Here is a 27,805-nt window from a genome sequence, read left to right on the forward strand (position 1 = left end):
CTACCCCTCTTTTAATGGTAAAACCTCATATGGAAGCTTCAACGTTGACATGTAACAACATCCTGTCCATCCATAGGGTAAGAATATGTATGCTTTATCACCACAAACCCTCAAAATATCTCTAAAATTCCCAATAGTCACATTGTCAGGCAAAAGCTAATCTTTTAACCCTCAAAGTCCTGCTCGTCTTACTAACTGGAACATAAAAAGTAACATTATATTTCTCATTACTACCCTTAAGGTCATGCTTACCCAAAGTTATCATATAATCATCACAATCTGATATTCCCATAAACATACCCCTTACATCATATGTTTTATTAGAACAAAAACAACTTTTAGCCCTCACTGCTTTCACCTCTAATGCTTCAGGGTTCGCTGTTACCTGATTTTACTTCCCATCTAACAAATTCCAATAGGGTAATTAATTTAACCAAGAACACCTAAACCTAGGCTTAAACAAATGTTTTGACAACGACATTATTTGATCTGTTACTGATTGTTGTTGCTGATACAACAGCTATGACAAAGCCTAAGATTGACACATACTTGATAGAGGTCGAGCGACCGTCTCTAAAATGTTTGGTGCTGGAATTCTCAACAGACATGGACCCTCAAGATTCCTCACTGATCTTACAGAATGAGCTGCTGGAACCAAAGATTCCTACCTGCCCATCTATCTCTAATTTTCACAACAGAAGAATCAAACCACATGCATATAGTTTCTCTCTTCCCTAACGAGCGGTACTGATCAGATACCTCTCCTTGTCTGTCATTAAAATCAAAGACCTCATCCTGTACCTCCATGATAGTATCCTTCACTATTTCAGATGAATCTGTATTGACTCTCTATCCGTATCATAAACCCCTGAGTCTCTCTTGCTACCTCCTTTAATTTCAGGAAAGTTGTTGTCGGTGTCATACTTCCTACATTTGCTATTGCCATCGTATCATTAATCCCTTCCAAAGTTACCATTAAAGTAGTTGATTTAGTTGATGTATTAACCTTAATTATTTCTAGTGGGAAAGTTACCGATATCCTATGTGCATTATTCACTGTTGGAGTGACTACTGTAACATATTCTTCCTGACCTCCTTTGGTGACTGCGGAAGCTTCGACAGACTTCAAATCTTCCATTATAAGCGTCACTTTATGAATTACATAGTCTTTTAACCAATAATTCTTAACCGGAACAAATTTTAATGCTTGCACTAGATAAGTACACATATATTCTCCCTGATCTTTCTCTGTAACATTACGCAAAATAAATGAACAATCACTCATAACCCTCTTCCACTTCATATTGTTGTACAAACTATACCTCCTTTGACTAGGTGCAACAGCTTCTACTCCTGGTCCTGATAACAATAATTATTCTCCATAATTATCTCTCCATGTGGGAGGAACGTCCCCATCCTAACCCTAATAACAGTATTTTCCTCTAAAATTGGTGCTGGAGCCATTGGTTCTCTTATAATCAAATGCGATATATTTATGGCTTTAATAACTATCAATGTTGAAAGAGTTAAATTGCTTCTCACTGTTGTTTTAATAGACTGAAGTGTTAATGTCCTTAGTTACTTCATCCATTTTCCCCAAAGCTTTGAACTCTTTGCTTGTACTTCCATCTATCACCACTAGTGTCACTTTTCCCACTCTCAGTCCTACCTCTAATCCCTGACTTTCAAACTTTTGATTATAAAAAATACACCTACAATTACCTTGATCTTCCTACTCTAAAATGTCCTTCACCACTGTTCTCTCTCTTACTACTAACTTTGAAACTTAGCTTACTGTCTTAGAATTCCTTCAACCCTAGTTCTCCTAACTTTTTAATCTAATCTTTTCTCCTAACCTTTAAAAACCTTTTCCACTGATTTATTCACAAAATCTCTTTACCACCAAATTTTTAGGAGATGTGATGACTTCTTTACACACAGACTTGGCAAACGACTAAACACCTTTTAGCCTAGCCTGAAATCTCTTGGTGTAAGAATGTAACCCAGAATAACAGTCACCTCTTTTAACTTTATTTTTCAGACAGATTGTCTAATAGGCAGTCTAATAGATTATCATTATTCCTATGATATTATATTTTTAAGCAAATATGATTCCCAAAAACCCTACTTTTTAAAATCTTCTACCAGACAGCCGTTTAGTGTACATCTTATTGTACAATTCAATTTAAACAATGCATCTCTTCCCAACAATGCAATAGGTATATGTTCTAATATTAGTATGTCTATTTTAATTTCTCTTTGAGTTCTATAGCAGAGCTCAATTGGTTCCCTAAGAGTAATTAACTGTTTTACTACCTCAAATCCCTATCCTAATTAGTTAATTTTACCTAGTGAGATGTTTAACCTCTTTAGGCTGAACACAGATAAGTTTTTCCCCTATTCACCATTATTTCTCATAGTCCTCTGTTTTTACTTCAATTGTTAGATATTTTCTCTTCTTCTCTAATCGGTGCTATCAGCTGACACCCCCCTTCGTATCTTCTAGGCTCTAGAATCCTTGGGGTTCACCTGGAGAACAGGTGAACTTCACTTGCTCCTTTATCTTCCTTAGAAATGTTCTCTGTTGTTTCCTCCTGGCGCATTGCACTCACAGGTAAAGTGACCACCCTGTCCATACTTATAACAGTCTTCTGGAGATTGCTGGAAGTGTAGCTGAAATCTTCCTCCTCCTTCTAAGCCTTCTCGTCCTCTTCCTCTCCAATTCTGTGTCTGTCCAGAAACTGGCTGTGGATATGGAACACCTGGTACCCCCCTTGGTGGCTGGTACAATTGCATTTGATATTGTTCAGTTGAAGCTGTAACAGTGATTGTTGATTTGGTTCACTCTGATTCTTCATAACCAAAGCTTCTCTTTCTCCACCAGTTGTATGCTTGAGTTCTCTGAGAGTTTCTTGATCCTGTTCTTTCTTGCTGTTGACATATCAGGATTCTTCAAAAGCTTATATTCTAAGTTCTGTCCTCGAAATATCATCTTCCATCATCTTCTTACTATTGGCCTTAATGTATTCTTCTCCTCCAATTCTTGGGATTATTTTCTCAGCAGGTTTTCTCCTTCTGTAGCTTCTCTTCTTGAGTTGTTCATCCAGTTGTGTTACTTCTTCTAAACTATTCGCTTTATCCAGGCATGAAAAGTATCGGTCTATATCTTCTTCTATTTCTTCTGTGCCAGTCCTTGTAGGACAAACTCCTTTTGAATACACAGCACCTTTAGTCTCCTCTTTATCGCTGTCTTCATCTGAACTCGAATCTCTTGTATCCTTCTTCCTTCAACTTCCATCAGAGATCAAATCTCTAGTATCCTTCTTTCCTCTCTTGCCAACTTCCTTCTGATCACAGAGTCATATCCACCCATGATCTCTTCTCAATCACTCTGATCTTCATCTTCATAATCTTCTTCAAGTTCCATCTTCCTTAACCTCACTCTTCTCTTCCAGACATCTCATTTTCTTCCTTCTGGAGTTTTGGATTCATCTTTCTGGTCATTTCTGCTTGTCCTCTATCTATTATTCGTTCATCTTCCTCTCCGATGCAACAATCACCCTGCTGGATGATCACTGGAAGCTGAGGATAAACATCCCTAAGCTCTACTTCCTTCTCATAAGGTGGGGTTTTTTTCTGAATCCGTGTGTGAGAAAGGTGTACTAACTTCTGCCATTAGTTTTTCTGTCACCTTCTCTATACCGTTGTTTATCTTATCGCTGGAATCTTTTATCAGTTTTTGTTTGAGAATGAAGGGCAACTTTTGTTTCATTTGCCGGATAACCTAGCAATACTTTAGTTAAAGGGTTACTATTTTGTACTATACCAACCGGTGTAATCACCTTCATAGCCTTGCTGTCCTTTCTCCCCATTGTAACAACCCTTTTATATTCCTTTATCGTGAATTATTTTATTTTAGACTATATAGCCTATGGCTTCCCCCCTTTAATTATTAATATAAACCAACCAACCAATCAACCAAAATATGGTTTTTTTAAAACCAATCAACCAAAATATGAATATGAAAAAATGCAAAAATGTTTTTTATTAAAAAACCATTTCTAATTAAAATAAAAAATCAATTAAAAAATCAATTAAAAATTATGAATAATTAAAACCAATTTTTATTTCTATATCTTATCTTACCCATTTATCAATTAGTGGCTATCTTACCACAACCCATCCGGAAAGAAAATGCAAGTAATCAACTTCAGACTACAATCCTAAAAACAAAGCCTTCTAACCTTACAACACTACAATTCCCATAAACCCCCTTGCTCTATAAGCACCTAATTATCTTAATTTTACAGAATAATGTCAGTCCTCGATTCCCAACACAACTTAAATCAACCCAAGTGATGCACATAGCCTCCAAAATGCAATTTTTAATGAAATAGTATTTGCCAAGCCTATGTGAAATTGTCATAACATCAGATATCCTGTAGGGGAAGATTTTGTAACCAGACCAGTACCAAAACCTTTTTGACTCGATCATCTGTCGCGTCACGTGACGTGATGTATACGTCAGCACCCCCTCTCTTTCTCTCTCCATTGTTCCTCTCATATGACAAAAGAACAGAGACACAAAAAAGATTTTTGTAGTTAATGCAATCACTGAGTTATTTCAACCATATTCAATATTCCCCCACTCACATTCGCTTTAAGACTTAACTCAGGACTAAATAGATCGCTCAAAAACATTTTTATTTTATTTTAATCCGTCATTTAATTTAATTCATTATAATTCGTCAACATATATCTAATTTATAAATTCACTACATCTCAACAAATAGTTTCATTTTCAAACAACAGCCGTTTAAACTATAAGATCTAATTCATTTTCAAATCTTTCCTCTTTGTTCCCTCGTCTGTGTTTCTCTGTCTCCCCCTGCAGTGTAACAGATGTGTTGTTTAGTAAAATCCCACGCATGCGCGATACATTCAAAAATACTTTTTCACCGTGGAAGGGAGTTTAACAGTCCTGCTGTACCTCCGTTTTCCCCTCATAGTCAACAACATTTAACAGCGCTCACAAAACATAGAACTCTCTAGCTGGAGGTAAGCAGGAGGTAAGCTTCTCATATGGTGTTGAGTAAAGCTTAACCATGTTTTAGATCGTAGGTAGGTAGTTAGCTGTAGTTAGGTATTGTATTTATTATAGGTTAGTATTGTTGTTATTGTAGGTTTCCGTAGGTAATTGTAGGTTAGTATCAAAGCACGAGGCTAGCTAGCTAGCGGGTAGCTACTGGTATCGATTAGCAACGCTGGAGAGCTGTTTCCAAATGTTAATGTAGTCCTAGCCAACGTTTAATTTTTGCTGCGTTATGCGTTATGAAAGGAACTAGACACGGACTTGAATTATCTGTTTAGTGTGCTAACACACTCTTGGCAGTTTGTCGTAACCAAGTATTGATGCTAAATTGTGTGTTAATGGATGCTAGCTTGCAGGTTAGCTACGGCGTCATAGCTAAGCATCGTGGGTTGTTGTGGGTAGTTACTGTGTCCTGGCAGTGCCGGCTGTAGCACGAAGCGAGCTACCTAGCCGTTCTTCAAACAAAGTCAACACAGTGGCCATTGCTAGCTGGATTAGCTACTACCAGCTTAACTGTACGGTAGTAGCTAAATACAATATACTTGTCCTAGCTAGCCAATGTCTAATCATTGCTGTGTCATGAAAGGAACTTGACACAGACACGAATGATCTGTTTAGTGTGTTATCACACTATTGGTGGTTTGTTGTGACCAAGTGTTGGTGCTATACGGTGTGTTATTGTTATTGGATGCTAGCTTGCTAGTTAGCTATGGTGTCATAGTTGAATAAAGTGGGTTGAGTCTATTCCTTTAAACATTGAACCGCTGTGGTTCACAACAATTCTGATTTCTAAAGGTGGAAGTTGGGAGAGTTTTTGTTCGGGTGGTTCAGTGAAACAATTTTAGTTTCTGAGGTAGAAGTTTTGGTGAGGGAGGTCCTGCTCTCTCCGCTCCCAGATGCTCAGCTCATTTCATTCCGATCTCCTCTGCATTTTTGTAGCCATTTGCTACAGCCTGTCAACTATGCCTCTGCCTATCCCTGTTCTCTCCTCTCTGCACAGGCTACACAAACGCACCACACCGGCGTGGCTGCTGCCTCTCTAACCTGGTGGTCCCTGCACGCACCACCCACGTGGAGTTCCAGGTCGCAGGCAGCCTCTGGAACTGCCGTTCTGCTGCCAACAAAGCTGACTTCATCCCAGCCTATGCCAACCTCCAGTCCCTCGACTTCCTGGCGCTGACGGAAACATGGATCACCACTGAAAACACTGCTACTCCTACTGCTCTCTCCTCGTCTGACCATGTGTTCTCACATACCCCGAGAGCATCTGGTCAGAGGGGTGGTGGTACAGGAATCCTCATCTCTCCCAAGTGGACATTCTCAATTTTTTCCCCTAACCCATCTGTCTATCTCCTCATTTGAATTCCATGCTGTCACAGTCACTAGCCCATTTAAGCTTAATATCCTTGTCATCTATCGCCCTCCAGGTTCCCTTGGAGAGTTCATCAATGAGCTTGACGCCTTGATAAGTTCCTTCCCTGAGGATGGCTCACCCCTCACAGTTTTGGGGGATTTCAACCTCCCTATGTCCACATTTGACTCATTTCTCTCTGCCTCCTTCTTTCCACTCCTCTCCTCTTTTGACCTCACCCTCTCACCGTCCCCCCTACTCACAAGGCAGGCAATACGCTTGACCTCATCTTCACTAGATGCTGCTCCTCTACTAATCTCACTGCAACTCCCCTCCAAGTCTCTGACCACTACTTTGTTTCCTTTTCTCTCTCGCTCTCCTCCCACACTACTCACTCTGCCCCTACACAGATGGTAATGCGCCGCCGCAACCTTCGCTCTCTCTCTCCCACTACTCTCTCCTCTTCCATCCTATCATCTCTTCCCTCTGCTCAATCCTTCTCCCTCCAATCTCCTGATTCTGCCTCCTCAACCCTCCTCTCCTCCCTTTCTGCATCCTTTGACTCTCTGTGTCCCCTATCCTCCCGGCCGGCTCGGCCCTCCCCTCCAGCTCCGTGGCTTGATGACTCATTGCGAGCTCACAGAACAGAGCTCCGGGCAGCGGAGCGGAAATGGAAGAAAACTAAACTCCCTGCCGACCTGGCTTCTTTTCACTCCCTCCTCTCTACATTTTCTTCATCTGTTTCTGCTGCTAAGGCCACCTTCTACCACTCTAAATTCCAAGCATCTGCCTCTAACCCTAGGAAGCTCTTTGCCACATTTTCCTCCCTCCTGAATCCTCCTCCCCCCCTCCTCTCTCTCTGTGGATGACTTCGTCAACCACTTTGAAAAGAAGGTTGACGACATCCGATCCTCGTTTGTTAAGTCTAATGACACTGTTGGTCCTGCTCACACTGCCCTACCCTATGCTCTGACTTCTTTCTCCCCTCTCTCTCCAGATAAAATCCTGCGACTTGTGACTGCAGGCCGCCCAACAACCTGCCCGCTTGACCCCATCCCCTCCTCTCTTCTCCAGACCATCTCCGGTGACCTTCTCCCCTACCTCACCTCGCTGATCAACTCATCCTTGACCGCTGGTCATGTCCCTTCCGTCTTCAAGAGAGCGAGAGTTGCTCCCCTTCTCAAAAAACCAACACTCGACCCCACTGATGTCAACAACTACAGACCAGTATCCCTTCTTTCTTTTCTTTCCAAAACTATTGAGCGTGCCGTCTTTAGCCAACTCTCTTGCTATCTCTCTCAGAATGACCTTCTTGATCCAAACCAATCAGGTTTCAGGACTGGTCATTCAACTGAGACTGCTCTTCTCTGTGTCACGGAGACTCTCCGCACTGCTAAAGCTAACTCTCTCTCCTCTGCTCTTGTCCTTCTAGACCTGTCTGCTGCCTTTGATACTGTGAACCATCAGATCCTCCTCTCCACCCTCTCCGAGCTGGGCATCTCCGGCGCGGCTCACTCCTGGATTGCGTCCTACCTGACCGGTCGCTCCTACCAAGTGGCGTGGCGAGAAGCTGTCTCCGCACCACGCGCTCTCACCACTGGTGTCCCCCAGGGCTCAGTTCTAGGCCCTCTCCTTTTCTCCCTATACACCAAGTCACTTGGCTCTGTCATATCCTCACATGGCCTTTCATATCATTGCTACGCTGACGATACACAACTAATCTTCTCCTTTCCCCCTTCTGATAACCAGGTGGCGAATCGCATCTCTGCATGTCTGGCAGACATATCAGTATGGATGACGGATCACCACCTCAAGCTGAACCCTGGCAAGACGGAGCTGCTCTTCCTCCCGGGGAAGGACTGCCCGTTCCATGATCTCGCCATCACGGTTGACAACTCCGCTGTGTCCTCCTCCCAGAGTGCGAAGAGCCTAGGCGTGACCCTGGACAACACCCTGTCGTTCTCCGCCAACATCAAGGCGGTGACCCGCTCCTGCAGGTTCATGCTCTACAACATTCGGAGAGTACGACCCTGCCTTACACAAGAAGCGGCACAGGTCCTAATCCAGGCACTTGTCATCTCCCGTCTGGACTACTGCAACTCGCTGTTGGCTGGCCTCCCTGCCTGTGCCATTAAACCCCTACAACTCATCCAGAATGCCGCAGCCCGTCTGGTGTTCAACCTTCCCAAGTTCTCTCACGTCACCCCCCTCCTCCGCACACTCCACTGGCTTCCAGTTGAAGCTCGCATCCGCTACAAGACCATGGTGCTTGCCTATGGAGCAGTGAGGGGAACGGCACCTCTGTACCTTCAGGCTCTGATCAGTCCCTACACCCAAACGAGGGCATTGCGTTCATCCACCTCTGGCCTGCTGGCTCCCTTCCTCTGCGGAAGCATAGCTCCCCCCTCAGCCCAGTCAAAACTGTTCGCTGCTCTGGCACCCCAATGGTGGAACAAGCTCCCTCACGACGCCAGGACAGCGGAGTCACTCACCACCTTCCGGAGACATTTGAAACCCCACCTCTTTAAGGAATACCTGGGATAGGATAAAGTAATCCTTCTAACCCCCAAATTGTAAAGTGGTTATCCCACTGGCTATAGGGTGAACGTACCAATTTGTGAGTCGCTCTGGCTAAGAGCGTCTGCTAAATGACGTTAATGTGCCCTTGAGCAAGGCACTTGACCCTAATTGCTCCTGTAAGTCGCTCTGGTTAAGAGCGTCTGCTAAATGACTAAAATGTAAATGTAAAATGTAACTCTGAATTCCACACACACCGACATATTTTAAGAGGCTTATCCCATCGCAATGAGACCTCTAAGGACACGTTAGCATGTAGCACACAACACAATTAGCATTTAGCCTTAGCATTTAGCATTAGCCTCTATGTACAATGTAGCATGAAACCCAATCCAGCATTTAGCATTAAAATTAGCCTTAGCCTTTAGCTAACTGTGGCCTACCACGCCCTAAGTAACCTTGCATTGTGCCTAAATCATTGTCCATTTATCCCCGTCTAACTTTATGCTGCCGTAAGTTATGGATATTATATGAGCGGCTACCCCATGCAAATACCCCGTCGACTACAAGATGAGAATAACTTACAATATAACCGTCCACCTCATAGTTCCTAGAACTAACCTGACAACACCTAGCGCGTTACCCGGATTTATGGCCCACTCCTAAGGAGTCGCCCCATTTCGAGGTCTTCCACAGATTCACAATGCCCTAATGTATACATATTCCTGCCTTTATTCACTACCAATCAATTGTTCTAGACTTCCTATTATTTACGCCGTTTACCAATCAACCAAATTTTAGAATATTTATTACAGACTCCTAGTCGACCGCAATAACGCCACACGAGGCACATTTCGGTCGTAATGGTACATCCCTCCCGTGTACACAAGCAGTATCCAAACTAACAACCTCCAAAGCTTGTGAGGAAAAAACTCACCCTTTTCTGGCCATGACTTCAGACCGAGTTAGCTTGGCGGCTGAATGAAACAGAGGAGAGATGCAGACCAGCCCCACGTTGGGCGCCATTTGTCGTATCGCGTAAGTGCTGGCAATTATTGCTGATAAACAAAGGAGTCCGCTCATACTGAACTTTGATCATAAGGTTTATTCGTATCACAAGCTTTCAGCATAAGTTACAGGTGACATGCCCACCCGGAGAGCGACGCCTCAGATTGCAATGGCCGCTCTGACTCCCTCTTTGTCTTGCTCATACTTATAAACAATGCAAACAGATGGGTTGCTCCCTCTTCTGGCCAATCACCAGTCTCCCCTGGGGCGTCACCCTCCAAATGGCTACATTTGAACTAACATAAACAACATTCCATTTCTTCATGAAAAACATTTAACAAAGGCATAATCCTAATACACGACAATATCTTTGGTTTGTCTCTATGACATTCAGAGGCTGCGCTACAACCTATAGCCGAGGAGAGAAAAAATGTACTTCGCTTGGGAAGTAATGTGTGATTCTGTCACTTTCAATTGACATTCAACATTTCAACAGAATATTAAACAACATACTACATCTAAATCAGTCAGGAGCAAGCCAGGTAGCCTAAGAAGGAACAAAAATGAATTGTTTAGGCTATTTTATTATTATTTCAAGGCTATAGCCTGCCATTTAAGAAATCAATTCTGAAGCATTTGTGACACGCTACAGGCTGGCAGGAGTGCTCAGCATTTCAACAACACAACAACAACAGCACTTCAACAACATGCCTATAAATGTTGCATTTAGGCTGTATAAATTAAATAAATAAACAGTTATTACTTAGAATTCAATAATAATGAAATGAAAAAGGCCTTATCAGGATATACAGTGCCTTTGAATTAACTTTTAGAAACACGAGTTTGGCAAATCTTTGGTATGAGGATCATGCGGTGAGCTATGCATGCCTAGTTTGTTAATTTAGCCTAGCAGATGCTGTTATATTCCCATGCCCTAATTCCCACAGTCAACACAAATCTATTTTGTAACAATAATATCATGGAATAACATTTTATAAAGTAGAAAATGACAGTTTCCCAAATGTGCATATAGACCAACCTGATGAAATGTGGCTGCTGTGTTAAACAATGAATGGATTTTTCTCAAATTCATTGATGTTCAGGTACTTCAGTTGTTACTGGTTCTGTTGCACTACATTTTTATAGTTGATAGAAAACTTTAGCACTGTTCCAAACTTAGACTATCCTCTTTTTTAACATTAGCCTTTATAGAAATCAAAACATCTCCGGTGCTGCAGAATGCGCTCATTCGTTGGCATGCTCTGTTGTGGTATTAAAACAGATTCTGCTTGTCTCCAGTCATGTAAAATGATGTAGAATTGCAACGAATAAGATGATAGATTCATGCAGTGTTTTTATTGTAATGGATATCTTTTCACCCCTACCCTTGTCAACGGTGGTCTGCGAATCCACAACCTTCTGGCTACTTTTCCATGTATTACTTACAAAACAAAGTTTCTAAAACTGCATATCTAAGGCTGTGGTCTGTCCTAGGAGTGGGGGTAAACAGTAGGCATGTTCTCTGCTATCCACTTTACGTTTTAATTATTATTTTGGGTTTAGGGGAGTGTCGCTTGTTTTGTTTTTTAAGCGTTCAGTGAGGGTTGGGTAAAAATATATTTTTACCTAAACAGAACTTGAAACACCAAAAAAGTGTTCAGGAACTTTCGAGAGAGGAAATTACACCAAAAGAGAAAAGTCCAGTCTCTGGCAAGGTGTTGCAAAACTCTTGATATAGTGGTGTTACAACAAACCATGTCATGTTTCAGAACATCTCAGGAGGAACGTTTCAGTGCACCTTAAATCTGTCCCAAAACCAGCATAGTTAAGGTTTCGACTTCTTTATACATTTACATTTTAGTCATTTAGCAGACGCTCTTATCCAGAGCGACTTACAGTTAGTGAATACATTTTTTTTATACTGGCCCCCCGTGGGAATTGAACCCACAATCCTGGCGTTGCAAACGCCATGCTCTATCAACTGAGCTACATCCCTGCCGGCCATTCCCTCCCCTTCCCTGGACGACGCTGGGCCAATTGTGCGCCGCCCATGAGTCTCCCGGTCGCGGCCGGCTGCGACAGAGCCTGGATTTGAACCAGGATCTCTAGTGGCACAGTTAGCACTGCGATGCAGTGCCTTAGACCACTGCGCCACTCAGGAGACCAGCTCAGTTACCACTAGTTTCGGTGTTTCAAAGTGCTTAATTCGAACAGTGTAATGAACACATGCTCAAACTCGCACACTTTTGATAGAATTAAACAACTGCAAATTATCAAGACATCAAAATGTCACCAACAAAAATGTCAACAGTAGGCCTATAGTAAATGCAGCATAGATTTTTCACATGCAAATAGCACCTTTCGGTAGTGCTCAAAGCATGCCATTCTATGAGATCAGAATTCCTCTAAGCCAGGGGTGTCAAACGTACGGCCCGCGGGCCGGATCAGGCCCGCAAACGGGTTTAATCCGGCCCTTGAGATGATTTTGAAAAAAAAAAAATAATAATAATAATAAATAATAATAATAATTTTAAGTATAAAAATGCGCTGCAATTTTTCAATAAAATAAACTGCTGTTCCAATTGCGTCCACTGGATGGCGCAATAGCAATTGTGTTAAGCAAACTGTTTATACAGTAGGGCAGAGCAAGTAGGTCAAGCACGTGCAGCCAATGAGCTACTTTGTTTTGCCCGTGATATTTATTACGGCTTCTACTTTTAACATTATGTGCTTTGGCACCCTCATTGCCCCAATATTTTTGTCTCTGTCAAAAAAGAGAAAAGTGGACGCAGAGTGCAGAGTGTTCCAAGAAAAATTGTCATCCTATTTAATCACGGAATTGAATGGGAAAGCTGTATGTTTGGTGTGTTCAGAGCATGTTGCAGTGCTGAAAGAATATAACCTTCGTCGCCACTATGTGAGTCTTCATGCCGACAAATATGACAACTTTCAAGGACAGCGGAGATGAGAGAAGGTGAATGAACTGTTGGCGGGTCTGAAGAAACAGCAGTCTGTGTTTACTCACAGCCGAGACATCAGTGACGCTGCAGTGAAAGCTAGCTACCTCATTGCTAATGAAATCGCAGTGGCTTCAAAACCATTTAGTGAGGGTGAATTTGTAAAAACATGCATGATGAAGGCAGCGGAGATTGTGTGTCCTGAAAAGCGGTAGGCTTTTGCAAATATCAGCCTGACAAGAAACACAGTTGCAGACAGGATTTCCGATCTTTCAGTGGATTTGGACAGCCAGTTGAAGCAAAAAGTAAAGTCATTTATTGCGTTTTCGGTTGCAATTGATGAAAGCACGGACATTACAGATGTTGCACAACTGGCAATTTTTTCATCCGCGGAGTTGATGACACATTGACCGTCACCGAGGAGTTCGTGGAGTTGGTGCCGATGACAGATACAACGACAGCAGCTGATATTTTTACCGCACTCGTCGGGCGCGCTGGACAGGGTCGGAGTGGACTGGTCCCGCGCTGTCAGCCTGGCTACAGATGGTGCGCCCTCAATGATCGGGAAAAAAGCAGGCGTTGTGACAAAGTTCAGAGAGAAAGTGCAATCTGCAAATGGAGGACGTGATTTTTTGACTTTTCACTGTATTTTGCACCAGGAGGCTTTGTGTTGCAAGTCAATAAAGATGGATAACGTCATGAAGGTGGTCATCCAAACTGTTAATTTCATCCGATCCAGAAGCCTGAATCACCGTCAGTTTGACAGCCTTCTCAGAGAGAAAGACCACATATATGGCTTGCCATACCACACTGAGGTAAGATGGTTAAGCCGAGGTGCTGTGCTGAGGCGTTTCTTTGATTTACGAGAAGAAATTGAACAGTTCATGGAAGAAAAGGGCAAACCAGTGTTAGAATTTCATTCCGCAGAATGGATGCCGGACCTTGCATTTATGGTGGATGTTACAGAGCACCTGAATAACTTGAACAAACAGCTGCAAGGGAGCAACAAAGTTGTCACGCAGTATTATGACAGCATACGTTCTTTCAAGTTGAAGCTGTCATTGTGGGAGACGCAACTTGCCGGTGGTGATGCAGCTCACTTCCCCTGTCTGAAAAATGTGTGCGCGACCCAACATGTGGCAGACATGAAGCGGTTCAAAGATAAAATAACTGGACTGTTACGGGAGTTTGAGCAACGCTTTCAGATTTATGTTTATATGTTTTTATGTTCTTGCACTTGTTTGGGGAACAGGATTTCATTATTTTTATCTACATTTCTGCCTGAGAAATGACACCCTGATATAGTTCTGTGATCTGTGATATACTTCTGTCAATCACTGAGGCATTGTGTGTTTGTGTGTTCTTTGTCCTCAGAACTTTCAAATAACTTGAGGTGTTTTATGATTAATAGTGATGTTGTGCTTTTGGACACTGTCCTCAGGCTCCAGCTTTATGTTTATATGTTTTTATGTTGATGTGCTATTGTTTTTAATTGATTTTATTTTATTTGTATATTTAACCTATTCTTGACTCTGGTTCTTGCACTTGTTTGGGGAACAGGAATTCATTATTTGTATCTACATTTCTGCCTGAGAAATGACACCCTGATATAGTTCTGTGATCTGTGAAACAGTTCTGTTAATCACTGAGGCATTGTGTGTTTGTGTGTTCTTTTTCTTTAGAATTTTCAAATAAACTTGACGTGTTTTATGATTAATAGTGATGTTGTGCTTGTACTATTTTGGACACACTGTCCTCAGGCTCCAGCTTTATGTTGTATGTTGATCGTATTAAAACAAAGAAAACAATCTGAAGTTGTTGTTTTTAAGTTATATATACCATGATTTTTCCGGTCCGGCCCACTTGGGAATAGATTTTCCTCCATGTGGCCCCTGAGCTAAAATGAGTTTGACACCCCTGCTCTAAGCAATATAAACCCAATTAGTCCTCCATGACAACAAAGTCATAAACAACAGAGTAGGCTAATAAGTCCATAGTTGTGGGGTTATGCTCAGGTAAAACAACGTGGCTAATCTATATTTCCATATTTCCAAGTACTATTCTTGAAAATCAAGGGGTAAATTAATTGGAATGACTGGAAATCTGACAGACTGGTTTTTAATGTAAAGATATAGCCTAATCATATTATTACCAATGGGTTAGAAGAAGTAAAATGCAACATCCATTTATGGCCAGCTATGTAAACTCTAACATTGATTTATCATTCAATGGATGTTGTTCAATTGGTAATATTCATTTTTGTCTTCTTCTGATGTCTCTTAAAGTTACCTCCACCCAAAAACTATATTTTGGTATTCGTTTCATTAATCCATTGTTGACATATTCTCAAAGTGTTTTGCTTTTCAGCAATCAAGTTTTTAAGATATGTTACTTCCAAATACAGAAATCATCCCCGCATGATGCATTTAGCATCATATGATGCCGGGTTTTGCTTCATATGATGCAAAATACATCATATGTGGATGATTTCTGTATTTTGAAAGTTACATATCTTGACCCTTTAAGTGGAAAGTGATCTAAAAGTAACTAGATTAATAATCAGATTACATTACTGAGTTTGGGTAGGTCAAAAGTTACGGTACTGATTCAAATTTTGGACAGGTACATAGCAACTGTAACGGATTACATTTAGAAAGTAACCTACCCCACCCTGGCTATTGATGGATTCAAGGTGAGATCGTTTTTATTGAGCTCCGATTTGTCAGTGTCAAAGTAACCTGTCATTTCAATAATTTGTGTGGTATGAAAACATTTCCAGTCATGTAAAATAGAATTGCATGAAATGCGTTTATATGAGGCAATTTTTCCTGGACCCTAAGCTACTAAAAATTGTCCCCAATTGTGCAACTTCTGTAAGCGCCTCTACTCTAGTTCTCCATGCCACCACGCAAATGCGATGACATGCATGTAATGTTTTATTATAAATGTACCTCAAAGCTCCCCAGGTCACCCCCCTCTTGCCTCACTTTTTTGTTCCGGCACCTCCCGGTTCAAAAATTAAGCACTGAACAAGGTAGTCTAGACTCTAGCTAACCACCATTTACTAAAATATCCACACAGGCCACTAGCCAGCCAACCATATACAGTGGGGGAAAAAAGTATTTAGTCAGCCACCAATTGTGCAAGTTCTCCCACTTAAAAAGATGAGAGAGGCCTGTAATTTTCATCATAGGTACATGTCAACTATGACAGACAAAATGAGAATTTTTTTTCCAGAAAATCACATTGTAGGATTTTTTATGAATTTATTTGCAAATTATGGTGGAAAATAAGTATTTGGTCAATAACAAAAGTTTCTCAATACTTTGTTATATACCCTTTGTTGGCAATGACACAGGTCAAACGTTTTCTGTAAGTCTTCACAAGGTTTTCACACACTGTTGCTGGTATTTTGGCCCATTCCTCCATGCAGATCTCCTCTAGATCAGTGATGTTTTGGGGCTGCCGCTGGGCAACACGGACTTTCAACTCCCTCCAAAGATTTTCTATGGGGTTGAGATCTGGAGACTGGCTAGGCCACTCCAGGACCTTGAAATGCTTCTTACGAAGCCACTCCTTCGTTGCCCGGGCGGTGTGTTTGGGATCATTGTCATGCTGGAAGACCCAGCCACGTTTCATCTTCAATGCCCTTGCTGATGGAAGGAGGTTTTCACTCAAAATCTCATGATACATGGCCCCATTCATTCTTTCTTTTACACGGATCAGACGTCCTGGTCCCTTTGCAGAAAAACAGCCCCAAAGCATGATGTTTCCACCCCCATGCTTCACAGTAGGTATGGTGTTCTTTGGATGCAACTCAGCATTCTTTGTCCTCCAAACACGACGAGTTGAGTTTTTACCAAAAAGTTCTATTTTGGTTTCATCTGATCATATGACATTCTCCCAATCCTCTTCTGGATCATCCAAATGCACTCTAGCAAACTTCAGACGGGCCTGGACATGTACTGGCTTAAGCAGGGGGACACGTCTGGCACTGCAGGATTTGAGTCCCTGGCGGCGTAGTGTGTTACTGATGCTAGGCTTTGTTACTTTGGTCCCAGCTCTCTGCAGGTCATTCACTAGGTCCCCCGTGTGGTTCTGGGATTTTTGCTCACCGTTCTTGTGATCATTTTGACCCCACGGGGTGAGATCTTGCGTGGAGCCCCAGATCGAGGGAGATTATCAGTGGTCTTGTATGTCTTCCATTTCCTAATAATTGCTCCCACAGTTGATTTCTTCAAACCAAGCTGCTTACCTATTGCAGATTCAGTCTTCCCAGCCTGGTGCAGGTCTACAATTTTGTTTCTGGTGTCCTTTGACAGCTCTTTGGTCTTGGCCATAGTGGAGTTTGGAGTGTGACTGTTTGAGGTTGTGGACAGGTGTCTTTTATACTGATAACAAGTTCAAACAGGTGCCATTAATACAGGTAACGAGTGGAGGACAGAGGAGCCTCTTAAAGAAGAAGTTACAGGTCTGTGAGAGCCAGAAATCTTGCTTGTTTGTAGGTGACCAAATACTTATTTTCCACCATAATTTGCAAATAAATTCATTAAACATCCTACAATGTGATTTTCTGGAATTTTTTTCCTCAATTTGTCTGTCATAGTTGACGTGTACCTATGATGAAAATGACAGGCCTCTCTCATCTTTTTAAGTGGGAGAACTTGCACAATTGGTGGCTGACTAAATACTTTTTTTCCCCACTGTACCATGAGTTAGAATTTTATAAATATTAGGCTATATTATGACGTTAGTGAGCATTGAAGATAAATCACAATCAGTAAAAAAAATACTGAGTTAGCTAATGAGCAGATTCACATCAATCATCAACATCAATTACCAGCTTATAGCCTACCCTCTTTGCCCGATGTCAATCATGTCTTTAGGAGGCACTGTTACCATAGCCTGATTAATCAGAATTAAAAAAGATATATATCAATAACATTTTAGAAAATCACACCAAATTAGTGCACTGGGCCTTTTTCCTATTTTCTACATTGTAGAATAATAGTGAAGACATCAAAACTATAAAATCACACATATGGAATCATGTAGTAACCAAATAAGTGTTAAACAAATTCTTCAAAGTAGCCACCCTTTGCCTTGATGACAGCTTTGCACACTCTTGGCATTCTCTCAACCAGCTTCATGAGGTAGTCACCTGGAATACATTTCAATTAACAGGTGTGCCTTGTTAAAAGTTAATTTGTGGAATTTCTTTACTTCTTAATGCGTTTCAGCCAATCAGTTGTGTTGTGACAAGGTAGGGGTGATATACAGAAGATAGCCCTATTTGGTAAAAGATCAAGTCCATATTATAGCAAGAACAGCTCAAATAAGCAAAGAGAAACGACAGTCCATCATTACTTTAAGACATGAAGATCAGTCAATCCGGAAAATTTCAAGAACTTTGAAAGTTTCTTCAAGTGCAGTCGCAAAAAACATCAAGCGCTATGATGAAACTTGCTCTCATGAGGACCACCACAGGATAGGAAGACCCAGAGTTACCTCTGCTGCAGAGGATACGTTCATTAGAGTTACCAGCCTCAGAAATTGCAGCCCAAATAAATGCTTCAGAGTTCAAGTAACAGACACATCTCAATATAAATTGTTCAGGGGAGACTGTGTGAATCAGGCCTTCATGGTAAAATTGCTGCAAAGAAACCAGTACTAAAGGACACCAATAAGAAGAAGATACTTGCTTGGGCCAAGAAACACGAGCAATGGACATTAGACCGGTGGAAATCTGTCCTTTGGTGTGATGAGTCCAAATTAGAGATTTTTGGTTCCAACTGCTGTGTCTTTGTGAGACCCAGAGTAGGTGAACAGATGATCCCTGCATGTGTGGTCCCCACCGTGAAGCATGGAGGAGGAGGTGTGATGGTGTGGGGGTGCTTTGCTGGTGACACTGTCTGTGATGTATTTAGAATTCAAGGCACACTTAACCAGCATGGCTACCACAGCATTCTGCAGCAATACACCATCTCATCTCGTTTGCGCTTAGTGGGACTATCATTTGTTTTTCAACAGGACAATGACTATTTGACCAAGAAGGAGTGTGATGGAGGTCTGCATCAGATGACCTGGCCTCCACAATCACCCGACCTCAACCCAATTGAGATGGTTTGGAATGAGTTGGACCGCAGAGTGAAGGAAAAGCAGCCATTGCTCAGCATATGTGGGAACTCCTTCAAGACTGTTGGAAAAGCATTTCAGGTGAAGCTGGTTGAGAAAATGCCAAGAGTGTGCAAAGCTGTCAACAAGGCAATGGGTGGCTACTTTGAAGAATCTGAAATATAAAATATTTTTTGATTTGTTTAACACTTGTTTGGTTACTACATGATTCGATATGTGTTATTTCATAGTTTTGATGTCTTCACTATTATTCTACAATGTAGAAAATAGTACAAATAAAGAAAAACCCTGGAATGAGTAGGTGTGTCCAAACTTTTGACTGGTGCTGTATGTTGATACACTATTAGATCAAGCGAAAAGGTTTCCCTCAATTGGATAGAAAAGAAACGCCCAGTCTGAGAGCTTTAAAGATAATATTTTAACCAAAATTTACATAATCACTTTTCAACCTTACTTATGACTAATAACATCAACGAATTACCCATTAATTTAATAAAAAAGTGATTTCCCCACATACCTTGAATAGTTTACCAAAACATACTTTGTCCATTATCTTACTCTCAATGCCCAACAATCTGTTGCTTTTTTTCCTTTGACTAACGTCACACCTCTCATACGGCCCTGTGAGTCACAGTGTTTAGAGGAAGGAAACAGCAGCTAGGAAGTTGCACAATAATAATATAAGCCACCACTCCAAACAGTAACAACCTCAGCATGCTATAATGTCCCTCTCAAATTCAGCCTTGACTCTGCACTGCTTTAAAAATAAGATGTTTTCATTTTGTATATGCTATGTAAAGAGTTTCTACTAAGATTAAGAGCAAAGGTATTGCAGGTATTTTCAGATTATTGCTTCTCCCATTTATGCTCCTGTTTAGTGCCTCTAACCCCACCCCCTTTGTAATATTGAATTTACAACCCAGAGTAAAAACCTCACAGCGTCTTAATTCTTTAGGGAATTGAATAGAGAAAACCTGACAGCTCCACCACCTAACGTAATTTATCTGAACACCTATGACATCCATCCACATCTGAATAAACGAATTGCACAAAAACTATGTGGATTGAGATCATTACCCTCAGTTAGAGGCTGTTGGGCGTTCCAACCAACATGAGAACAATGAGCTGTACAGTGTATTGCACTACACATGGTGACATGCTCTTCTGATACCCCAGCGGTGGTAAAATAAATTAATTAATAAATAAGGTGTGACATTTTCTTCACACTGATGCTCACTTCCCGGTGTGGTTGTGGACAGAAAAAAAAGACAATTTCCTTGCCCCTGTATAATAGTTGCTCTATGACTATTTACGAGCACACCATCTGAATAAGGCCAGATTCTAGATAACAGATATACATGCAGTATCTACAGTGGCTTGCGAAAGTATTCACCCCCCTTGGCATTTTTCCTATTTTGTTGCCTTACAACCTGGAATTAAAATATATTTTTGGGGGGTTTATATCATTTGATTTACACAACATGCCTACCACTTTGAAGATGCAAAATGTTTTGGGGTGTGAAACAAACAAGAAATAAGACAAAAAAAACAGAAAACTTGAGCGTGCATAACTATTCACCTAATTATTTAACTAATTAAGTGACTTCTGAAGGTAATTGGTTGCACCAGATCTTATTTACGCACCACTTTTCCGTTATTAATTATTTTGAATTGTTTGAAAAAAGTTATTTTTTGGATTTCACTTTACCAATTTGGACTATTTTGTGTATGTCCATTACATGAAATCCAAATAAAAATAAAAATTACAGGTTGTAATGCAACAAAATGCAACAAAATAGGAAAAACGCCAAGGGGGATGAATACTTTTGCAAGGCACTGTGTGTTTAAGGGAAAGAGTGAGTAAACCAGTAACTCGTATAAATAGCTGATCTCTTCCAGTTCCTTGGGGCGTTGCATGGGTGACAGTGTGAAAGCACCTCAGAGGCAACGCTGTGACCTGAAACAGAGGTACATTTTCTTCATCACCTAACTGCAAGCGATATCAAACCTGCTCAATCTCCTCAGGGGTCCAGGTCTTCAACACGTCAACACTCCGACAGAGAGCAGGTGAGAGGCTTTTACATCAGTAATGATATAATGCAACATATTTGCCTTTAGTTATGTGTAAAGACTTTAACAGATTGTTCTATGCTAGACACTATCTGTCTTTTTCACTATCCTGTTTTTGCAATAGTTCCACCGTGGGGAATATCTTTAGAATGATTTTCATGCTCTTGGAGACTGTGTTGGAGACTGTATCGCATGGCCACAAGGTTTAGAAATAACTGGATATCAAAGTGAGCTCAGAGAAATGCTTACAGAAATCAAAGCATGTCTGATTGTATCCAACAGATTCATATCCACAAACAAAGCAAAGGTTTGTCTGGGTTTTAACCACAATAGACCGCGTCGAAACGGAATAATACCACAGTACAGACAGTAAAAATGCAACTCCTGCAAAACACAGTTTTCACTTCCCCAGATGGGGCAAGTTCAAAACATTTCCCAATGTTATATACTCAATTAGACTGGCAAGCAGTCAGGGATTTGTATATCTGTCTCTGCATCTATTACGCTCATAGACATTTGAATACACTTTATTTCGGGGGGTTTTCTCAATGTTTTGTGTGTGTTTTTTCTTAGAAAGTAGGCTACTGCACTGCATATAAAACATATGTACTGTACATGTGCAATGTACTACATACCGCCAATGTAAGCCAGGAATAAGACCTAGAGATAGACAGAGAAATGTTTTTCTAGTTATGCACTACATGTCTCTGTTGTGTTAGCCACATACACCACCAGTCAAAAGTTTTAGAACATTGACTCATTCAAGGGTTTTTCTTTATTTTTACTATTTTCTACATCGTAGGATAATAGTGAAGACATCAAAACTATGAAATAACACATATGGAATCATGTAGTAACCAAAGAAGTGTTAAACAAATCAAATATATATTTTATATTTGAGATTCTTCAAATAGCCACCCATTGCCTTGATGACAGCTTTGCACACTCTTGGCATTCTCTCAACCAGCTTCACATGGAATGCTTTTCCAATAGTCTTGAAGGAGTTCCCACATATTCTGAGCACTTGTTGGCTGCTTTTCCTTCACTCTGCGGTCCGACTCATCCCAAACCATCTCAATTTGGTTGAGGTCGGGGGATTGTGGAGGCCAGGTCATCTGATGCAGCACTCCATCACTTAGTAAAATAGCCCTTACACAGCCTGGAGGTGTGTTGGGTCTTTGTCCTGTTGAAAAACAAATGATGGTCCCACTAAGTGGTAGCCATGCTGGTTAAGTGTGCCTTGAATTCTAAATAAATCACAGACAGTGTCACCAGCAAAGCACCCCCACACCATAACATCTCCTCCTCCATGCTTTACGGTGGGAACTACACATGCGGAGATCATCCGTTCACCCACACCGCGTCTCACAAAGACACGGCGGTTGGAAATCTCTAATTTGGACTCATCACACCAAAGGACAAATCTCCACCGGTCTAATGTCCATTGCTCGTGTTTCTTGGCCTAAGCAAATCTCTTATTATTGGTGTCCTTTAGTAGTGGTTTCTTTGCAGCAATTCGACCATGAATGCCTGATTCACACAGTCTCCTCTGAACAGTTGATGTTGAGATGTGTCTGTTACTTGAACTCTGTGAAGCATTTATTTGGGCTGCAATTTCTGAGGCTGGTAACTCTAATGAACTTATCCTCTGCAGCAGAGGTATCTCTGGGTCTTCCTTTCCTGTGGCGGTCCTCATTAAAGCCAGTTTCATCATAGTGCTTGATGGTTTTTGCGACTGCACTTGAAGAAACTTTCAAAGTTCTAGAAATATTCCGTATTGACTGACCTTCATGTCTTAAAGTAATGGACTGTCATTTCTCTTTGCTTATTTGAGATGTTCTTGCCATAATATGGACTTGGTATTTTACCAAATAGGGATATCTTCTGTATTTCACCCCTACCTTGTCACAACACAACTGATTGGCTCAAACGCATTAAGAAGTAAAGAAATTCCACAAATTAACTTTTAAGAAGGCACAGCTGTTAATTGAAATGCATTCCAGGTGACTACCTCATGAAGCTGGTTGAGAGAATGCCAAGAGTGTGCAAAGGCGATGTGATGAATACTCAGGGAGAAAAAGGTGTACATTCACGCGCAGAGCGCGGCAGGTGTTTATTATGCCTTCGCAGAAGGCAGGAATCGTGGTCACAGGCAGGCAATGGTCATACACAGGTAGGCAAACAGGCAGGTGAAACAAAACTAGGACTGAAGACTATAACTGGTTCTCACAAACGAGCTAGGAAAAGACTTAGTAGAGTCAAAACAAACAATACCTCACAAGGCACAAACAGAAAGAACTGAACTAAATAAGGAGCTGATGAGACCAGGTGAGTAACTAACACAGGTGAAATCAATTAACAAAAATGAAAGACAGGGCTACGTTCACGAACACAAAGAAACAGGGCTGCGTTCAAGAACACAAGGTGAACTAAGAAAATAACTACAGAACCTTACAGCTGTCATCAAGGCAAAGGGTGGCCATTTGAAGAATCTCAAATATAAAATATATTTTGATTTGTTTAACACTTCTTTGGTTACTATATGATTCCATATGTGTTATTTCATAGTTTTGATGTCTTCACTATTATTCTACAATGTAGAAAATAGTAAAAATAAAGAAAAACCCTTGAATGAGTAGGTATTCAAAAACTTTTGACCGGTCGTGTACATTCAGTTTTTTACCTTTTGATATGTCACAATCCCCTTTGGACACAGTCACCGGTTCCTAACAGCTGTCTTTGAATAGGTCTGCTTGGCCTAAAATATGAGAGGATTCGGTTCCTGAATTGCTAACTTCTCCTTTTTAGTTGGTTCAGAGTGGTAAGAGAAGAGAGGAACGCGGGTGAGACTACGAGAAGAATGTCCTGAGTCTGTGAAGGTGTTTCATGTGTTCCGCTGTTTCGTTGGTAACAATGGATCATGTCAAGGCAACCACAGATAATTACTATGTGAGTAACGGTCTTGTTATCCCACATACTGATGAATGTAGTTCTTTATGACCACAAGAGCAATAGATGCTGCAATAAATCATTGGGAGTATGAGACTTTAAAAAACAATTATATTTTACAACAACATGGTTAGTCAAGAAATTTACAGAATCAAAAAAAATATGACAATGTTTAACAATCTGCACATTAATAATTTTATTTTAAAACACAATGTTTAGAGAGTCTGAGGCCATTTAAAATATTGTTCAATATCATAGAAGCTACAAGTTTAGGATCTTAATTTGATTACGCTTTTGTTGCTGAGAATTTTCCTGCACCACAGGAAATGCAGATAAACTTTGTGATTTACATAAATTCACTGAAAACCTACACTAACACATGGTTATATTAACATTATTGCACTTTTCATGTAGCCTACTTTTGTCCAGCTAATAGCCTAACCACCGATCAAGCAATTTATGAACTAAACGTTCATATCCTATTGCTTCAGGATTATTTTGCTGTGACAATATAGGTCAAATTAAGCTCTTACATCTGTAACAGTTACACACATCTAGATGAATTTAGCACTGCATTCTCTTGAGTTTAGTCAGAGATACAAATGCTTCTGTCCTATGAGGAGAATCCAGGGCCTGTATTCATAAAGCGTCTCAGAGTATGAGTGCTAATCTAGGATTGGTTTTACTTTTTAGATCATAACAAGATTACAGTATATGGGCAGGGGGAACCTGATCCTAGATCATCACTCCTACTCTGAGATGCTTTATGCGTATGGACGCAGAACATTGTTGTAGTTAGCTAATCTTCCTTCCTCTCCCTCTCTTTTCCTCTCCTATGTCTCCAGATTGATGACAACAGCTACTACAGCTATTCACCTGAAACAGGCAGCAGCCAATCCAGTGGCGTGCCCTGCAACCAGGATGGCATCATGGACTTCACCCGGAGCTACTCCCCTGTGGTCTACAGCCTGGTGTTTGTGTTGGCGTTGGTGGGTAACATCCTGGTGCTGTGTGTGGTGAGGCGCTACCGCACCTCTCAGACAGGCGGGGCCTGCTCCTTCTCCCTCACCGACACCTTCCTGCTCCACCTGGCCGTGTCCGACCTCCTGCTGGCCCTCACGCTGCCCCTCTTCGCCGTCCAGTGGGCCCGCCAGTGGGTGTTCGGCGTGGCCGCCTGCAAGATTTCCGGAGCCCTGTTCTCTCTGAACCGTTACAGCGGCATCCTGTTCCTGGCCTGCATCAGCTTCGACCGCTACCTGGCCATCGTCCACGCCGTCAGCACCGGCTGGAAACGCAACACCTGCCATGCCCAGATCGCCTGCGCCCTCATCTGGACAGTGTGCTTGGGCCTGAGTGGGGTGGACATCGCCTTCAGACAGGTGGTGAAGGTGGAAGTGGGGCGCTCAGGGGATCATCAGGGCCTGCTGGTGTGCCAGACGGTGTTCACCTACAGCTCAGTCCAGTGGCAGGTGGGGATGCCGCTAGTAAACTTGGTGCTGGGCTTTGGGCTGCCCCTGCTGGTCATGCTCTACTGCTACATCCGTATCTTCCGCTCCCTTTGCAACGCCTCGCGCCGCCAGAAGAGGAAGTCCCTCCACCTCATCGTATCCCTGGTGTCAATGTTTGTGCTCTGCTGGGCGCCCTACAACTCCTTCCAATTGGCCGAAAGCCTGCAGAAGCTGGGCGTGATTAGTGGTGGCTGCCAGTTTGGCCGCACGGTGGACATCGGGATCCTGGTGTCTGAGAGCATGGGGCTGTCACACTGCGCCCTGAACCCGCTGCTGTACGGCTTTGTGGGGGTGAAGTTTAGGAGGGAGCTGACCAGAATGTGGAAGGGGCTGCTGGGCCAGAGGTTCTATCCAGGGATGGAGGGATGGGGAGGACAGAGGAGAACACGGAAGCCCACCGGATCCTTCAGCTCAGCAGAGAGCGAGAACACCTCCTACTTCTCTGTCATGGCATGAGCCAGGCACGTGCACAGTTAGGGATCTACCTGTGCCCAAGCACCTGCCCCTTGCCCTCTCACTTGCAAAGTGCCCTTTTGGGTGGTGGTATAATTATACTTTTTTTGTATACACTTTTTGTTGTTGTTCTGAACCCACAAGTCATCGTAAAGTTGTGAAGTTCTCCACCCCCCCATCCCGTCCATTGGTCTGCCCTGTATAGAGCTTAAGTGCGTCCGGTATCCAAACATGCATGGCTTGAGATGCAGTCACCGGTCGAGTCTGTGTAGCAAGCTACCTAGTTTAAATATCAACAGTACTGCCACAGCAGCATAACATTTGATTTACATCATCATCAATATTTGGTCTGGCCTACAAAGCCTACGCACAGCAGAAAGGCAGAAGACATAGAGAGGAGCAGCTGCATCTACGCTCTATGACCCTCTGACCCAACTCCATTCCTTCATCAGTCGGGTGTTGCACATGTGTGTCAGGGCAGCAGCAACACATGTAGTCTAGACTTTAGCTAACCACAGTATACTAAAATATCCACACAAGCCACTAGCCAGCCAGCCATATAGCATGAGTTAGGAGAGTATGAATATTATAGTATAGTATGAAGTTATTATTTAAGAGAAATCCCAATCAAAAAAAATGCTAGTTAACTATCAGATTTACATCAATCATCAACACAATGATCAGTTGATAACCTTTCCCAATGTCAATCATGTGTTGAGGAGGCACTGCAACTAGCTTGCTTACAATTTTTGATGAGTGAGTGTGTTGTTGGAAAAATAAATAGGCCTATGCTAAAACATGTTTGTTTTTTATCCCTACAGAGGCAGTTAGTGTGTTATGAATTTAGAGACGTTATTATTTTTTAAAGGTGGTTGTCACTAGTTACCACAGCCACAAAGTCAAAATGGTCTATTGTAAAAATTCATAAAAACAAAAATGAGCTTTTTGGTTTTCATTTAAGGTTAGGGTTTGGCATAAGGTTAGCAGTGTGGTTAGGATTAAGGTTAGGTTTAAAATCAGATACGAAGAAGAGAAATTGTAGAAATAGGCGGGGTTTAGCCATAATTATGACTTTGTGGATGTGGTAACTAGTGACGACCCTGAAAGGTCTGTGCGTCATGGCCCTGGTGCGAGAGAGAGGGAGGGGGGATGTGGAGACTGACAGGAAAAGAGAGCGGAAGAGACAAAAGGGGGACAGGGAGTCGTGAACTAGTGGGAGCTCAAAAGAGGGAACAGAAATGTGAATTGTTGAATGATTGTGAAAATGACAAAAAGGGGAAGAAATACAGATGTGCACATTGTGTCAAGTGAGGAAAACGTGAACGTTATATTGTTGTGATTCGTTCCTCTGGTGCTTCCTGATAGTGGCCTTACTCCTAGTAGCTCAAAATTATGGTGCTTTTAAAGACAACACGTTCTCAGGACGGGGTATTTTTCATATACAGGTAAAAGTCAGTAAATTAGAATATTTTGAAAAACTTGATTTATTTCAGTAATTGCATTCAAAAGGTGTAACTTGTACATTATATTTATTCATTGCACACAGACTGATGCATTCAAATGTTTATTTCATTTAATTTTGATGATTTGAAGTGGCAACAAATGAAAATCCAAAATTCCGTGTGTCACAAAATTAGAATATTGTGTAAGGGTTACATTTTGAAGACACCTGGTGCCACAAACTAATCAGCTGATTAACTCAAAACACCTGCAAAGGGCTTTAAATGGTCTCTCAGTCCAGTTCTGAAGCCTACACAAACATGGG

At 41.7% G+C, this 27,805-nt stretch overlaps 1 protein-coding gene across 1 annotated transcript; it reads left to right on the top strand.

Moving 5' to 3' along the window:
- Nucleotides 1-20,987: 20,987 nt before the first annotated feature.
- Nucleotides 20,988-26,921, top strand: LOC121585489 (C-X-C chemokine receptor type 3-2-like). Its single transcript, XM_041901831.2, has 3 exons — nucleotides 20,988-21,127; nucleotides 23,939-24,079; nucleotides 24,925-26,921. The coding sequence occupies exons 2-3, from the start codon at nucleotides 24,017-24,019 to the stop codon at nucleotides 26,041-26,043; spliced, it is 1,182 nt and encodes a 393-aa protein (XP_041757765.2). The 5' UTR covers nucleotides 20,988-21,127; nucleotides 23,939-24,016; the 3' UTR covers nucleotides 26,044-26,921.
- Nucleotides 26,922-27,805: the final 884 nt, after the last annotated feature.

This window comes from Coregonus clupeaformis, chromosome 17 (assembly GCF_020615455.1).
Source record: "Coregonus clupeaformis isolate EN_2021a chromosome 17, ASM2061545v1, whole genome shotgun sequence".
Taxonomy (NCBI): domain Eukaryota; kingdom Metazoa; phylum Chordata; class Actinopteri; order Salmoniformes; family Salmonidae; genus Coregonus; species Coregonus clupeaformis.